The sequence below is a fragment of the Dendrobates tinctorius genome, unplaced genomic scaffold (assembly GCF_039654945.1).
Source record: "Dendrobates tinctorius isolate UK_male_01 unplaced genomic scaffold, ASM3965494v1 ptg000133l, whole genome shotgun sequence".
In the NCBI taxonomy this organism is placed as follows: Eukaryota; Metazoa; Chordata; class Amphibia; order Anura; family Dendrobatidae; genus Dendrobates; species Dendrobates tinctorius.
The window spans coordinates 9,265,150-9,283,134 of record NW_027361801.1 but is presented as its reverse complement, the minus strand read 5'-3'; the positions used below and the strand labels follow the sequence as shown (position 1 = coordinate 9,283,134).

Here is a 17,985-nt window from a genome sequence, read left to right as displayed (position 1 = left end):
GGGTTTCTGAGGGATTATCGCAATGAGAATACCTGTTTAACTCCGTATCAGCATGGGTTTATGAGGAATAGCTCTTGTCAAACCAATCTAATCAGTTTTTATGAAGAGGTAAGCTATAGGCTGGACCAAGGTGAGTCATTGGACGTAGTAGTAGAGTTTGATACCATGCCACACCAGAGGTTGGTACACAAAATTAGAATGCTTGGTCTGGGGGAAGATGTGTGTAAATGGGTAAGTTACAGGCTTAGTGATAGAAAGCAGAGGGTGGTTATAAATGGTATATTCTCAAACTGGGTCGTTGTGACCAGTGGGGTACAGCAGGGGTCGGTGTTGGGACCTATTCTCTTCAACATTTTTATTAACGATATGGTAGAAGGTTTACACAGTAAAATATCGATATTTGCAGATGATATAAAACTATCAAAAGCAGTCAATCCAAGAGAAGATAGTATTCTGCTACAGATGGATGTGGATATGTTGGAAACTTGGGCCGAAAGGTGGCAGATGCGGTTTTTGGGAATTTTTTCCTTATGTGCGCTGTTCAGATTTAGTGTTAGGGACTCACAAAATCTGGGGACCCTTGACGTTGGGTTGTGAGCTAATCTACTTTGGCCAAAATAGTAACTAAGACCCCATATCTTTTTATCTTTTTGCACTTTTTATCATTTTTGCAGGATGCAGCTAGACCGCTTCATGTTGGCTTGTTTTTTTCTGTGTGATGCATATATACAGTGCTGAGCAGCCCGCCTGCTAATACTATGGGCATCATTAATAGGCTGTTTGGACACTTTGCACTACACTTATCTGTGTGACTTATGTCCTATGCAAGCCCTATTTGTGTGCATTTTTTTCCCACTAGGCAGCCAGACCATATTGGGTTACTGGCTGTTCTCATCAGTGGTTTTGCACCGCTGCTGCCCCAGCCTTTATCAATGGAGTTCGGCTGCATCTTGCTAGTGCATTAGTCAGGGTTTTGGTGAGTTAACCTCTCAAATGTGTTTTTTTGAATTTTTGGCAGATGCGGTTTAGCAATGATAAATGTAAGGTTATACACATGGGAAGAAGGAATCAATATCACCATTACACACTGAACGGGAAACCACTGGGTAAATCTGACATGGAGAAGGACTTGGGGATCCTAGTTAATGATAAACTTACCTGGAGCAGCCAGTGCCAAGCAGTGACTGCCAAGGCAAACAGGATCATGGGTTGCATTAAAAGAGGTCTGGATACACATGATGAGAGCATTATACTGCCTCTGTACAAATCCCTGGTTAGACCACACATGGAGTACTGTGTACAGTTTTGGGCACCGGTGCTCAGGAAGGATATAATGGAAGTAGAGCGAGTACAAAGGAGGGCGACAAAATTAATAAAGGGGATAGGGGAACTACAATACCAAGAGATATTAGCAAAATTAGGATTATTACATCTAGAAAAAAGACGACTGAGGGGCGATCTAATAACCATGTATAAGTATATAAGGGGACAATACAAATAACTCTCAGAGGATCTGTTTTTACCAAGGAATGTGATTGTCACAAGGGGGCATTCTCTGTATCTGGAGGAAAGAAGGTTTTTCCACCAACATAGAACAGGATTCTGTACTGTTAGGGCAGTGAGGATTTGGAATTCCTTGCCTGAGGAGGTGGTGATGGCTAACTCAGTCGAGGGGTTCAATAGAGGCCTGGCTGTCTTCCTGGAGCATAACAATATTGTATTTTACAGTTATTAGGTTCTTTAGAAGGACGTACAGAGTGAGCCAGTTATATGGATACACCTAAATAAAATGGGAATGGTTGGGGACATCAACATCCTGTTTGTGGCACATTAGTATATGGGAGGGGGAAACTTTTCAAGATGGGTGGTGACCATGGTGGCCATTTTGAAGTTGGCCATTTTGGATCCAACTTTATTTTTTTCAGAGGGAAGAGGGTCATGTGACACATCAAACTTATTGAGAATTTTACAATAAAAACCATGGTGTGCTTGGTTTTAATGTAACTTTATTCTTTCATGAGTTATTTACAAGTTTATGCCCACTTATAAAATATGTTCAAAGTGCTGCCCATTGTGTTGGATTGTCAATGCAACCCTCTTCTAGATAGATGCTGTTTCATAAAGAGAAAAAAATTAATATTTTTTTTACTAAAAATGGAGAACCACTTCAAAACAAAAATTACACAACCTGGCACTTTACGATACTTCAATATCCTAATTGCACTATATCAATTTTCAGGGGAGGGCACAAACTAAAGAGGGCCCATGAGCAAGAAACATATATGGGCACCTTACAGTCCAACAGCTCATCATAATGCACAATTACATTTGCTTTGGAGGTGTAAATGGCCACTCTACCTCTTGGGCGCAGGCTGAGGATGTCTGCCTCGGCCTTTATTAGGCTCATGGATGCCAAGGAGACTGAAAGGCACCTAGCAGGCTCTTCACACTGATTTGGTGACAGAGGGACCTCTCTCCCTTGGTTTAACCACTTATTTGCTTCAGTCAGCATCTCAGAGACAGGGGTAAGTATCTCCAATACATTCAGAACTTGCAAGTGTTCTATTACTATATGAGTTTGCAGTAACTACATAATATAGGCAGGAAGGGGACAAAGGTTAACCAAGACCTTCTGTCCAAGGCAGGTTTGTTTTCTTTACATTAAAAGCCAAGTACCTAGCAGATTGTTTTGCTCAATCCTGAGCAGAATTCCCTGAAGCGCTGCCGGGAAATACATCTAAGAATTCTAAGATGTCTTCAAAGGTTAACGAGAATTCAAAATTTATATAAACTTTTTTATTTAAAAAAATACCCAGATTTTTTCTCCAACCATATTGTTCTTGTAATCTGTGGCTACACAAGCTCTCTAGCTTCTTATGCATCTTCATGGCAATGAGAACCAGAGAAGTAATACCAGACCACAGACTGGGGAAGAGCTTTTAACTAATGCAAAAACAACAATACAATAATTTTTCTTTAAAATCTTCACCAGATGCCACAAGTCTGGTTGCATTCTGTTTTCCCAAATCGGTCAATCTGATGTTGGATGGGCAATGACCCAATGGTGCATATATGGTGGGGATACCCTATGATCAAACCCCTTTGGGAAAATGTTGTAAAGTCATTACTGCCCTTACTATCAGTCATACCTCACCCCTTGCAAGTAGCAAAACATTCAATTTTTACGTCATTTCCTTTCTGCCTCCCTAATAACTGTACCGAGAGCCCATACTGTAAATTGGAACTTTCCCATTCAGAGCCCACAGGATAGCAGAAATTAACTCCATAATGAGAAGGGAAGACACAAAGAAGGCTAAAGGCCCAGTCACACATAGCGATTTCGCTAGCGAGATCGCTGCTGAGTCACAGTTTTGTGACACAACAGCGATCTCACCAGCGAGATCGCTGTGTGTGACAGCGATCAGCAACCAGCCCCCCTGCCGGTATCGCTGATCGCTGCAGGAAAGCCCAGGACATTTCTTTGGTCGCTGGGCTCCCGCTGGCCAGCACGCATCGCTGCATGTGACCGGCGGGAGCCCAGCGATCAGCTGGTAACTAATGTACACATCGGGTATCCAAGGGACGTGCATCCCTTGGATACCCGATGTGTACATTAGTTACCAAGCACGCTGATGCAGGCCTGGTGGGCAGGCTGTGACTTCTGCTCCCTCGGGTGTATAGCACCAGCCTGTGCTATACACCCCCACCCCCGGAAATGGACGCCTGCACGGGGCCACGTGGCTGGTCCCTGGGGGCCCCAGTTGTGCTGGTATTTGCCATGGTATCAGGCACAGCGGCGCAAACGGGCCTCTGAATTTCCCCGGGATCTTCTGGTTACGCCCTCTGCAGTGCGCGGAGGATTGTGGGAGGATCGTTCAGTTAGTTACCAAGCGCGCTGATGCAGGTACCTGGTAACTAACGTACACACCGGGTATCCAAGGGACGCACGTCCCTTGGATACCTGATGTGTACGTTAGTTACCAGCTCCCTGCATCAGCGCGCTGGTAACTAACAGAACAAAGCGATGCCGCGCGCTCGGCATCGCTGTGCTAATCGCTGGTGAAGATGTCTGTTTGACAGCTCACCAGCGATCACATAGCGACTTACCAGCGATCCTGACACGTTGATATCGTTGTCGGGATCGCTGGTAAATCGTCATGTGTGACGGCACCCCAAGGCAACTTTATTCTTTGACTTCATTTCATCATGATTTGCTCATGGTCTTGTTTTCAAGATTCTCTTTCCTGCCATATCTGATTGGACTCCAGTAATCTTCCCACTAGTGTTTTATAACTTACTTATCTGTGCTGCAAGTTTGTAAAATAATGTATATAAAATGCTTATCTATAATCTCCTCTTCTGTCTCCCCGGATGTGTCCTCATGTTTCTTTATCTTGCACCTTTTGACTTAGACCCGGTAAAGTTATGGTAAATTTATTTATTTGAGGATTTTTTTTTAGTGACAATATACATCAGAGATAACAAATTGTTAAGTGAGTTACTAAACTGCTTAAATGTAGCATTTCTCATGTGATTTGATATTTTTGGCTTTCAGAGCGGTATTTTTATTGCCAATAAAAGTTAATTTATTCTAAAAAAAAAAAAAGAATGATTAACACATTGGTATAGATTAAGTGGTTCCAGATTCCACAATTTGTTATATACTCTTAATATGATGGCACTATATAAGCATAATAATAATAATAATAATAATAATAATAATAATTAATAATAAATATAACAATAACAATTTAAAATTGTGTTGTAACAACATTTATCAGTATTAACTCACTCATTTAACAGGATTAATTAATAAAAAACAAGACTGGGAATCACCTTTTACACTTTTTATTTTTACATAAGATTATTTTTTTTGTCCTTATTGAAATCTACTAGTTGCCATGTAGGTAATGAGGCACAAAAATGATCATGGGCCAGATTGCATCAGATAGTCAAGTGATTTATCCAAGTATAGTATGCACATTTTTATGTACGACTGTGTTTTTTGGGAAAATTGCTTTTTCTTAAAGGGGAGTTTCCACCTAAAAATAATATATTATATTTCAAATGAATGGGGGAGTGTTGTAGTTTCCTTCACTGTGAAGGGAACATTTGCTGTAAAATCTGTAGGAATATCCATTTTTTCATACCCAAATACCATAAAGTTTACAATAACATATTCTTCCTCCAACCTTTATACATACAGTAGGTAAAATATTTTATCTTTAATTAAAAGTATTTTTTATCACCCTGCTCTGACACATGACTGGAGCAGTAAGTAAGTAAGGTGTGGGCCAAAACTAACACTAAATGGCTATCTATTTAAAGTAATAATCTAACTGCTTTTCTAATATACATTAATTAAGAATCCCCTACCATTCACTCACTATTCTATTTACCTGCTTTATTTTTTTTTAAAAACTACTTCCTCTTCAATGATGCTTTGTTTGAGAATCCCAGTGCATGAGATGTCATCAGGGGGCAGAAACTGCTGTCACTGTGGCCGCAGCTTTTGTCCCCAGCCTGAAACAAAGCATCATGAGAAACAAAGCCTCATTAGGGACTGGGCTGGTCGCTGCTGACCTGAGCATGCATCGGTTATCAATTCCGATATATACTCAGCAGAATCTTGTCACGGTGCGATATTCTTTTTAATGCACAGTGACAGTACGCTCCCTTGCCGGCTCTGATTGAGAAGTGATGACTTGGTAAGAGAGTGCACTGTCAGTGTGCATTGTAAGGCGATAATCCAGCAAGCAGGAGAAGCAGAGATCATCCCCGACCTCGAAACCGATATCACATTAGCTATATTTTTATTTGGATGAAAGACCCCTTTAAATTCAGTCTCTTAAAGTTACCCACCAAAATAGAAATGTGATAAAAACAATGGGCTAATAAAACAAATTGCAACATATTAACTCCATAAATTATTCTCTTTTTATGTACCTAAATGTATTTCAATAGATCAGATAAGGAGATGTTAATCTGATCTTTTATACTTCTCTTCCAGAGATATGAACCTTTTGATTTAGTGCTTATTTTTATGGTCTTTACGAAAAGGGCGTGGCTAACAGGATTCTCTGGGGCGTGTCTTTAGGCTGCTCTACATTATCATCCTGTGAGCCACGCCCCTTTGATAAAGACCATAATAAATACCACTGAATAAAAAGACTCATATCTCCGGAACCCTATGGTGGATTTAAAAACTGAATATTCAGTGGAGCAGCAGAAATAAGAAAAGAGCAAAAGACTGGACCCTTTTGACCAGGTCCTCTTTAAATTTGCTACACACCTTTTGGCCAATCACTCGGCTGTGACTCAACCCCTGCACACATAGGAGTTCTCAATGGAGAGAGGGGAGTAAGTGGCTGACAGACACCTCTGGGGGAAGCTTACTTCATGTGAGAGCAAAGGATTGATCCCATCCAGAGACCTCCATACATGTGTGATCGGTGCACTGGGAGAGAACCATCAAATGCAGACACTGTTGATTGAGTGTTCTCCTCTTTCCATTTGGAATATAGCTGCACTTTCAGGTAACTTTTCTGAAAATTGTCTTGTGTGTCGTGTACATGAGATATAATGCAAATTTTAGGGAATAGAAGCTGCAGCAGTTTCTAAATGGATAAAACATTGTGGGGTACTTTGGGGTCTTAATTAAACTCACAACTATTCTATAAAATAGATAAATAAATACATAAATAAATATAATGAGGAAAGAAAAGCTCACACTCTCTTTACTCCACAATCTCCAGCTCTGGGTATGTGCACACGTGTTTGGTGTTTGGTATTTGGTGCAGAAATTCCTGCATCTCTTGGCTGGAAATTTGCAGGTTTTTATGTGTGTGTTTTTTTTTTCATGCTATTTTGGTGCAGATTTTTCCCCACTTGTTAGTATGAGTGATATCTGCAGCAAAAATGCTGAAAGAATTGACATGCTGCAGATTGCTATCTGCAAGTCAAAAATAGGCAACATCAACGAAATGGGACAAATGGAAATCAATTCCTGTTACAGCTTAAACCAACGATATACTTTATTGTTCAAATAATAAACGACACCTGCGCTACGGTACGGCTGATGGAATGCTCCCACAGATCTGGTCAACACACAATCCTTTTTTATTTATTTATTTATTAACTATACTGGTCATTAAGCGCCTACAGTTTTTTTATTATATAAACTTAAGTTAGATACAGTTTATACAGTTTACATCTGCATTCATTTCATATGCAAAGCTATGGAAATGTATATTTGGAGTTTTCTAGTTTTTATTGTCACCCCATTTCCCTTCCCTTTCCTCCCCCTCTCCTAATTGTACCCCCCTCCCCCTTTTCCTAAAACCTTACATTTCCCTCCTCACTCCTCCCCTTAGTAAAACTTCAAAATAAATAAAAACAGTTAAATACAAAAATAGGCAACATGAGACTTCAGGAACATCATGCACTTTGCTGGCATCAGGAAACCCTTCAGATTTTGTTGTAAATCTGTGCAGAAAAAGCTGCAACACATTTGCATTGTGTGCACTGGCCCTAAGACCGCCAATCTGGAATTGCCCAATTTAGAGGATCAATAACCCATACTCAGCCTCTGCTCCACTACTGTCTCTTACCGCTTTTCTGCTCTTTCTCCTTCTCTTTGAGGTCCTCTTCCACGCTTTCCTGTTGTTCTCTCTGTCTCACAGCAGGCACAGCAGTTCTCCTTGAGCACCAAACATTTCCTTCTCTATGTAAAAATCTTTTCCTAGGAATTTGTATCTTCCCAGTACTGCCCCCTAGTGTAGACTACACACACAAGTCAGTCCGCCCTGCTAAAATCTACAGGTCCTGACAACTTTGCTTTCCTTCTCCAAATGAAAACATGATTGCAATCTCCCAGTGCCCCAGTGCCATACCTGTTCAAGGTGTGTGACAGGTACTGCAATTTACTTCCATTAAGCCATGTTCACACATTCAGTATTTGGTCAATATTTTATTTATAAGCCAAAACCAGGTGTGGAACAATCAGAGGAAAAGTATAATAGAAACACGTCACCACTTCTGGATTTTTCACCCAGTCCTGGATACTGATGGAAAATACTGACCAAATACTGAATGTGTGAACGAGTCTTTAAAGTCAGTAGGTTTGCAAAACCACATCAAATTTTGGATGACCCCTTTAAACCGGTCACATTGGATACTCTCCTAGTTTTTTCCCTTAGTTCAGAAATTGATGTATGTGGATAGCAGTTCCTTAATATTTCACAACCCCATTCATTACAATCTTGAAAAGTTTTTGTCCTCATTATCTTCTTCAGAAATTGTCAAAAACATCAATCAGGCACCCCTCCGATGAGCGTGTGTGTACAAGTACAAAAAAACTAATTTTCACTTAAAAGTAGAAGTTTAAAAATGTCTCACCTCACCTACATTATATAGACGGTCATCACTGGGTTCTCCTGAAAAAAAAGAAATAAACCATCAACATCAATTGTCTAAATGGATAAAGCACAGTGGGTTATTTTGGGGGGGGTCTTTATTTGAGCTCACATCTGTTCTTTAAAATAAATCTATAAATAAATGAATGAATAAAAATAATGAAAAAAAGAAGCTCAGACTCTTTACTTTCTGTTACACTATCAATAGGTAAGTTGTATCTTTTCAGATTGTGTTCTTAATAAACAAGTGAATGATATTGTATCTCCTTCGTTTTATCTACAGATTTATTCTCGGTTTATGCCGTCCTGCATCCGTTTAGCACTCGCTGTAAAAAGTGATAACCAGGGGAGGTGCCGGTTACCAGTCACACACCTTAGAGAAGAAAAAAAAAAACACTGGCAGCTATTTAAGACGTGAAAGCTTTCCATAGCTACACTTTGCACAGGTACAGCACACGTGTAGAAACAAAAGAAGCATCCGGAACCTCTACAGGTGTCCTCACGACTCCTTTGTGCCAGACAAGGAAGCCTTGAGTTTAGATCATCATGGGTATGAAAAAAGCTCTACAACAAATGAAAGGAAAATGCTGTAGTGAAAGTAAGGTGAGTGGTCACCAAACTACTTAAGCTCCTAAAGTGTTTGCAAATTGGATGAAATCAGTAAATGAATAACTCACAGAGAGGAATTCTACACTGGGTACATGATGGCCGTATAAAGGAAACATCTACCCTGTACTGTATATATGGCCGTTATTAGGATTCAATTGCATTTACATCGGGCAAGATACATTTTATGGCTGATATTGTGAGATTTGGCTTAAGTGAGGCTTGCCTTTCTTGATTACTATACATAGAGTGTTTTTCGATATTCAATATCTTTAAAAAGTTTAATCGTTTAAACTCAGTAAGAATACATTCTTACTTTTTACAATGCATATTACATGTCAAGTTAGCAAATTGGTTCTTGCATTCAAATATAGCCAAATTGCAACATAAAATGTGAACACAAACATAGGATTGCTCAATAGTTGGTATTAATATGGTCTTGGAGAATTGTAGAGATGTATATACTAACAGGATAAACTGACAAGCCTTGAAAAAAAAAATCATTTTGATTATTGCATATACAATCAAGCCGCTATTTTTTAGGAGGAACCTCTCAAAGGCATAATTATTTATACGTAAACTAGCAGTGACTCTGCTGAGTGTGCTGGGTGCTTGTCATTTGCATAGGTCCAGAAGAACACCTTTAGATTTTAGATCTGTACTAAGAAATTCTTAATATTCAGCTAAAATTAGACCACCATAAGCATACCTCCCAACTTTAAAAGACAGGAAAAAGTGACTCATACTACTTGGCACTCCATGACAATTTCTATTTTATTCTAAGCTACCGGTACTTCCCTTACCTTGGCCAGTCCATTATATGCATCACATAGAAGTATTTCTCCTATTAAATCCCATTAGTGTTCCCCCACAGTACAGTACCACTTTCATGATCTCCCTCAGTGCACAGTGTACCCAGCACATAGTATGTTGCCCCGACAATCCACACAGTATTATGCCCCCACAGTTCCCCTTACACACAGTATGATGTCCCTCACAGTTCCCCTACACAGTATGATACCCCCAGAGACCGTCCACATGCAGTATGATGTTCCTCACAGTATGATGCCCTCACAGTCCCCCTTACATACAGTATGATGCCTCTTACAGTTGCACCACACTGTATGATACCCCAAGAGTCCCTCCACACACAGCATGATGCCCCCACAGACCCCTTACACACAGTATGATGCCTCTTACAGTTGCACCACACTGTATGATGCCCTAAGAGTCCCTCCACACACAGTATGATGCCCCCTCAGCACAATATTATGCCCCCACAGTCCCCACATACAGTATGATGCTCCCACAGTCCTCCCTCACACACAGTATGATGTCCCTCACAGGTCACACACAGTATGATACCACCAGAGTCCCACCACGCACAATATTATGCCCCATCAGTACATTTCCTTACATAATATTATACCCCCACAGTCTCTGCACACAGTATGATGTTCCCATGGCCATCCATACAAAGCATGATGTGCCCAAATCTTGCCGACACATAGTATGATGACTCACAGCTCCCCCACACAGAATGATGCCTCTTAGTTCTCCCACACTGCATGATGTCCCACACAGTGCCACTGCTCAATGTATAATACCCCTAAAGCCCCCTCACACACAATTCATTGGGCCCACAGTCTCCACACACAGTATGATGCCCCACACACAGTATGATGCCCCCACAGTCTCCACACACATTATGATGCCATATCCTACATTCTCCCACATACAGCATGATGTCCTCACAGTACATTCCCCCACACTGTATGATATCTCCCAAAGTTCCACCACACTATTCAATGGTCCCTACAGTCCCTCTCACACAGTGTGATAGCATCACGCAAGCATCAAACTCGCCTGTCTAACCTAGTCTAAACTAACCTAATCTCTGCTGCTTGTCTAGGTAGTGCTTGAAAATCCACCTAGGCCTTCCAGTCATGTGTCATTTTGAGCTCATGTGATCGGATGGTCTTAGCAGGACCATCATACTCTACCTGGATAGATTGATGAAGCAAGACTCCTTGCTCCACCATTATGTTCACCTATATCAGTGCTCTGAGGACACTGATGCAGTTGAAGTCTGGACAAACCCCTGACCTCCTAGGATAGCGGAACAGCTCTCAAGCTAGGACTTTCCTGCCCGATTCAAGGCAGTTGTGTGGTATGGCATAAAGTTTGATGGTCATATAAGTACATTTTAAAGGGAACCTATCATGTCCAAAAATGCTAATCACCTGCAGATACAACAGTAATCTGCAGATATATAGTGCTTAAATCCAGTCTGCCAGGTTTACTGGAGTATATGAAGTTAGCTTCTTTTTGCAGCCAGTTTCTTCCAGTCAGTGGGGCAGTGAAGGTAGGGGTTACAGTCACCACTCGCTAAATGCTGAAATCATTCCCTGATACATCGCATGACATCCTGCTCTGATGTGTGTGCAGCGTGTGTAGAGCAAGCTGTCAGTCAATGTGCAGGGGCAAGATTATAGTGGTTAGTGAGTGGTGACTGCAGAGGGAATGTAACTTCATTCTTTACCTGTAGCTGCAGCTCCAGTAAAGAAGGCAAGCATGATGAAAAATGCTATTTATCTGCAGATTATCTTGATAGCATTTATGACATCCATTCTACATCCATAGACATTAAAGCAAATCTGTCACAAGGTTTTCCCAATATAAAGGCCACCACTTTTACCTCCATTTTTACAGCAGTATAACAATATACAGTATATATATATATATATATATATATATATGTGTGTGTCCAACCCCTATCTGCATATCCAAGCATACTTCACTCTGCGCTGCTGAATGCTGAGCAAAGACCTGTAATGGGCATGCGTCAAGAGAGAGAACAAAGAGCCTTGATTTCCCATAGGTAAAGCCGGCGCATGCACATTACAGTCATGACAGAGAAGTACGCCTGTGCAGAAGCAAGATTGAGGACGCTGAGTGGATGATGTAGGATGAGCCATCCACATCTAACAAAGCAGGAGGAAGGCAATTGCAGCGATACAGAAGGCAACAAGCAACACCAGTAATGCCCATCGGGCCGGACTGTACCTTGTGGGGAGATTATAAAAGGTATTTTTGGGGGTATGCAGAGGGCTGCTGGATGACCTATATTGAATGTGGTAGACTCATGTAAAAGAGGTGTATTTTCTATTAGGAAATCCGGGTGACAGGTTCCCTTTAATATTAATATGGAGTTCCCCATTTAATGTCACCACTTCCACTCTTCTGGAAGGCTTTCTACAAGACTTTGGAGAGAGTCTGAAAACACTTGCCCATTTATACAGATACAGAAGAGCATTTGTATGGCAAGACACTGATGCTGAAGAAAAGACTGGAATCATAATTTCCCTTCTAGTTTATCTTAAGTGTTTTGGATGAGGTGGAAGACAGGGCTCTGTGTGACCAGTAATGTAGTTCCACACCAAACTCCCCCAACAATGTCTTGATGGACCTTGCTTTGTGTAACGGGCATAGTCATGCTGCATGAAGCTCCCAGTGCACAGTTTTTGTGCTGATGTTAATGTCATAGAATAATAAGTTATGTATTTATGGGGTCAGGCATCGGTGACTTTTCCGCCCTCTGCTCCTCAGCACTTGGTGATCTCCTTTGTAGCTTTATGTGGTCTCCACTTCATGGCTGAGTTTCTGTGGTTTCGTCTACTTCTCAATAACATCACTCACAGGTGATGGGGGAATATTTAGGAGAAAAACATACCATGATTTAACTTGTTACGCTGATTATTGGACCACATGGGCATCAGTGAGCTATTTAGAACAACCCTTACTTTCACAAATATCAGTAACGTCGTTGGGAGCCATGAAATTGAATGAAAAGTTGAGTTTTGCCCCAATACTTATCTCCATATAGAGCATACATAATGTGGATATATTACCTACTAACAATTCAAATGACCTTAATGCCTTTCAAATTCCATGGTCCATTTACAAGGAATTTTTGTTTTCTGTTCTTTGTGTAAGATGCATGTTAATAGTTAACTTCTCGTATATTAAATGCTTTCATAAAAAAGGACCTGGAATACTAGCATTTCCCAAAAAATAACAACTTTAGAGCATATCTCCTCATACCTTTGTATCAGGCTTTTCCTCAGTTTTGATATTTATCATATTTTCCACTTTCTTCAAAAATGATGAATGCGGCAAACTGATCACAGCCCTAAGATCATATATCTTCATTAGCAAAGGGATTTTTTATTGCTATTTAAGAAGATAATGATGGCATTTTAATTACTTGTTTTAAGGAACATGCCCTATTAAAGGGAAACTGCCTTACTGTCCAAACCATAGGCAGCATGAATCCAAGCTTAATAATTGAAGCCAAGTATAATTATCTCTGAAACGCTCCGACGGTAGAGGATGAATACTTTGCAGTAAAAATTGCACAGAAATTCAGATGAGTACTAGAGCTAGGCTATGAATAGGTATGAGGTCAGCAAAAGGTCCCTGTAGCATCTCAGAAAGCATAAAATGATGGAATCTTTCCATCAGTAGGGGGTAGATTCACAGATGGTGTAGACATGCGTAAGAGTAGGTTCTAGTGTTCTAGTGAGAGAACACCATAGTTAACTAGCAGCTGTGTAGTAACTATTTGGTGCATGATCATAGTATTTAGAAAGGGCAACATAGAAGCCACGGAGCTCCATCTTGAGGTGCAGTTGTATGCAATTTATCCCAGGTGGAGGAGAGCAGCCGATCTGTTCTAGAAAATCAGCCATTAGATTCATGGAGGCAATGTCAATTATGGATAGGCTGATACCACTATCTACAGACATCATCTACAATTTATGAAAGAATAAGTTGTGTTCATGATACTCTCTATTACGTTAATTGCTCAGGACTCTCATGCGAACTCCCAAGATGAAAACCCAGAGCGTGGAAATTGGACCCGGAAATCAGACTACTTGCTGTCTATGATTGGCTATGCCGTAGGTTTGGGAAACGTCTGGAGATTTCCCTATCTTGCATACAAGAATGGAGGAGGTAAAGACAATGAACCAAACAATTGTTATAGAAAACTGAAGCTATATATTTAATTAAGGCAAAGGTGGAATATGTCATACACATTAGATGGCCGAATGAAGCTTTGGCCGATCGGTAGCCGACAGCCATCTTAGACAACTCTCCCAAAGCAATCACCTGGCTGAGCACTCCTGTGTTTTTTATGAGAAAGCCACCGACTGACATGTTGGATGGCGCCTTTAACCTGGAGAGCAATGCGATCAGTTGTCTGAAATCGGACATGCACAATTAACATCTCTTCTGGCCATCAGTCGGCCGGTGCCCCCATACACAATAGTCCATCAGCCGAACCCTTTGACTTAGTTGGATTCACCCGACATTAGTCTAATGTTCATGAGGGGCCTTAACTCCTAACATTTTTTGCCTTTAACAAAAGGGCAAAATGTTTGTACTAAGGGTGTCCACAACCTAGTCAATCCACAAGTCAATCCCAGATATGTCAAAGATAATTCAGTCACAGATATTTTAATATGTCAATCCTAAATGTCATCAAGTCCTAGTCGTAGTCAAGTCCATTCCCAGATATGTCCTAGATAAGTCAGTCCCAGAGATATGTCCTAGACAAGCAAATCCCAGATAAGTCATAGATCAGTTAATCCCAGATAGGTTCTAGATAAATCAATCCAATTTTTTCTCTTACTTTTTTCTTACACAAATCAGAAATACAGCACAGAATCAGTCTTATGTGTCATTTACAATTTTCCCACCATTTTGAGCACAAAGTAAATTAAATTGTTAAAGTGTAATTTGCAAAGAAAAACATACAACTACCCAGAACCTATAATGGTAAAGCCACCATTAGCTTAACCATTAGCATCTCACTTTTTCTTGATTTTTCAATATGTTCTAAATATGTAAGTGAATAATTGTTACTTGAGGAACCATTCCACTTAGGTCAGACTTGATTTAACCATTTAGGGAGCTGGTCTAATGTAGACATGATATCTATCTGCTCAGACAATATCTAACTGCTCAGACAACCCCTTCTTAAACCCTGTTTTCCCTTGTAAAATAATAATACTGTACTCCCGAGGATCGTGTTACATTGCTGGCATTGGCTCTCCCATGGATAGCATGACATAACAATGTCATGTGATCACCAGGAGAGCCATTGACAACAACGTTGGAATGGTTCTGGCACCGTTGATGAGTATAGGTATTGAGAAGGGGTTTTTCAAGTAGTGGATATACCCTTAAAGGTTTTCATACAAAGCTGATACACCCCCGACAGTGGATGTCAGGGAAGATAAGCATGCAGCATAGCCAATTTCAGACAACCAGTCCTTTTTGTTCTCCATGAGATAAGCCACTGGCAGCAGCTCTCTCATAGAGCGCACAGGGGCTATTGGTAGAGCGAGCACTCCTGAATATGGAGGAGCCAGGAGAGACAACTGCTGGCCGAACCATTGAATAGCCAACAGCTATGGTTTGTATATGAGGGCCTTAGGTAGGTGTACTCAATGTAGACTACCAGATTATCTATAGGGGTCATAATCGCATCCTTGATTGTAAATGGATGAAAACTGCACTGTCTTCACAAGGAATATGTCGATCTTTGGTAAGAATAGTATGGGATAAATGCTGAAGATCACGATGGTGGTCTTCTTGATAATGTCCCATCCCTGTATGTATACCAGAATATGTACAGAATAATCAATATTGAAAGAGGTAGTATGTGGCATATGTCTCATGTATTGATTGATGTATTTAATCCTGACAGATGTACTGAAGCAATGGTCGATAAGTGATGTCTTCTCTTGTTTGTTCAATGCCCGGTTAATAAATGACGTTCTTTACATGTTTACTTTAAACTTTCACAATAAGCATCGGATGGTAGATATACTGCAATGCACTGATAATAGGCAACTGGACAGGTAGCGTAGATTTATTAGTCTGGGAATAATTAGCGCAACAGTCCGTAAATATTCAATACGGCAATTAATCCACTTTTAATATCCTGCTCATGCCTCAAAGCCGACAACACGCTTACAGAGTTATACCATGCATTCTTATGGTGGACAAAAAGATTTCACCAATAGTTACAATGGTTGCCATCTCGGAAAATTTATAGCAAGCTCACATTGTGTGCATTGTGATAACATTATTGGCTTCTGTATTATATTTACTTACCAACCACTTTAAAGAAACTATAATATTATTTACACATAAAGTGGACACCCAATCCTATAAATGACTAGGGCATGTAATTTCATGATCAATGGGGGTCTGACCTTTGGAAGCTCCACCAGTCTTGTGAATGAAGGGGCTACAGTGCCCAGTCAGTGCTGCGCCTCCTCCCCAGGCTTTACCTGAGCAGCCTTATCCCAGCTACCCTCCGGGGAACAGAGCAGAATTGCAGATCCCTGCAGAGCCATGTGCTACCATTTTTTCAGAGACCTCTAACTTTTTTTTTCCATTCATGGAGCTGGGTGAGGGCTTCTTTTTTGTGCCTCAAACTGATATTTTAGTGAGACCATTTTGAGGATCATATAATACTTTTTTTGGGGGGAAGTGCGGCATAAAAAAATGGCAATTCTGGCATTTTGATTTCTTTATTTGCCATTTAACTTACAGTTTAGATAAATTTACATTTTTATAGATTTGAGCTTTTTGGACACAAAGATGCCAAATGTTTATTTATGAATAATTTGTTCATTTTTGAAAGGGGGGTAAGGGTGATTTAAACTTTATATATATTTAAATTTTTAAAACTTTTTTTTATTTTTCTAGCTGTTCTATAAGGCTTCAACATGCAGTAAAGTCCTTATTGCCCATACTAGAGTTGTGCTCAAAAGTTTAGATACCCTGGCAGAATTTTTGCTTTCTTGTCCTTTTTTCAGAAAATATGAAATTTTTTTTTTTTGTTTGAATTCACAATAAAAGGAATCTTTAAATTGTCTATTTTAGCCAGTGTTAAAGCAATTATTTTCTGAGTTCTACAGCAGAACAAAGAGAAGGCTCTGGAGTGACTATCTTAGTCTCCTGACCGCCTTATCATTGAGCCACTCTGGGGAGATGTCAAGCGCGCAGTTCATGCTAGACAGTTCAAGAATTTACAGGAACTGGAGGCTTTTTGCCAAGAAGAGTGGGCAGATTTACCATCTGAGAAAATAAAGAACCTCATCCACAACTTCCACAAAAGACTTCAAGCTGTCATTGATGTTAGAGGGGGCAATACACTGTATTAAGAAATGGGATATTTGAACTTTTGATCAGGGTCATTTGGATATTTTGGGTTGTCAATATGATTTAAAAAGAGAAAACACAGTAGTTTGACAATAAATGGCTTCACCCAACCACTAACCATGAGTGGAGAAAAAGTTTTGGTGTTATTATTCATATTCTCTGAAAAAAAGGCCAAGAAAGCAAAAATTCTGCCAGGGTATGAAAACTTTTGAGCACAACTGTATGTACTGTACTATCACATTGTTGCCATATAAAGTAAAATTGTAGTTCCTCTACATAAAGACTGAGATGGTAGTTACGGGTTTTTCAGCAGTTCCCCAGCTGCCATGGTAAATTAACCCATTGGCCTCTTACAATTGCATAGCAGGAAATCAATGGGAGCCTGTCCATCATTCACATGGTTGAACTGCAGAGAACGGAGCAAGATCCAGCTACTGCCGCTACAAACAGATGCCGGCTATGTAACACATCCAGGATCTGCATGGTATGACGCAGGCTCAGCTCCTGAGCCGGTTTCATACAACCTTAGTGATCTATAACTAACATGTAGGTCATACAGGTAATCATTTAAAAATCTTTTTTATTAGTTTAACATGACATAAACAATGTAAAAGTTTGATAATTCCTATTTTCCAATTTTTTTCACTTCTCTCTCCTCTTTCATGGGAAAGGCTTTGAATTGTTGGGTGGGGCATAAGGTTAAAATTATTGTTTTTATTAGGTA

At 40.2% G+C, this 17,985-nt stretch overlaps 1 protein-coding gene across 1 annotated transcript in view; it reads left to right on the top strand.

Moving 5' to 3' along the window:
* Positions 1-8,863: 8,863 nt before the first annotated feature.
* LOC141048087 (sodium- and chloride-dependent neutral and basic amino acid transporter B(0+)-like) overlaps positions 8,864-17,985 on the top strand; it is a 65,690-nt gene continuing 56,568 nt past the window's right edge. Inside the window, exons 1-2 of the mRNA XM_073543469.1 lie at positions 8,864-9,017; positions 13,892-14,036. Coding sequence (XP_073399570.1) covers positions 8,961-9,017; positions 13,892-14,036 — 202 coding nt within the window. The 5' untranslated portion in view covers positions 8,864-8,960. The remainder of the gene's footprint in view (positions 9,018-13,891; positions 14,037-17,985) is intronic.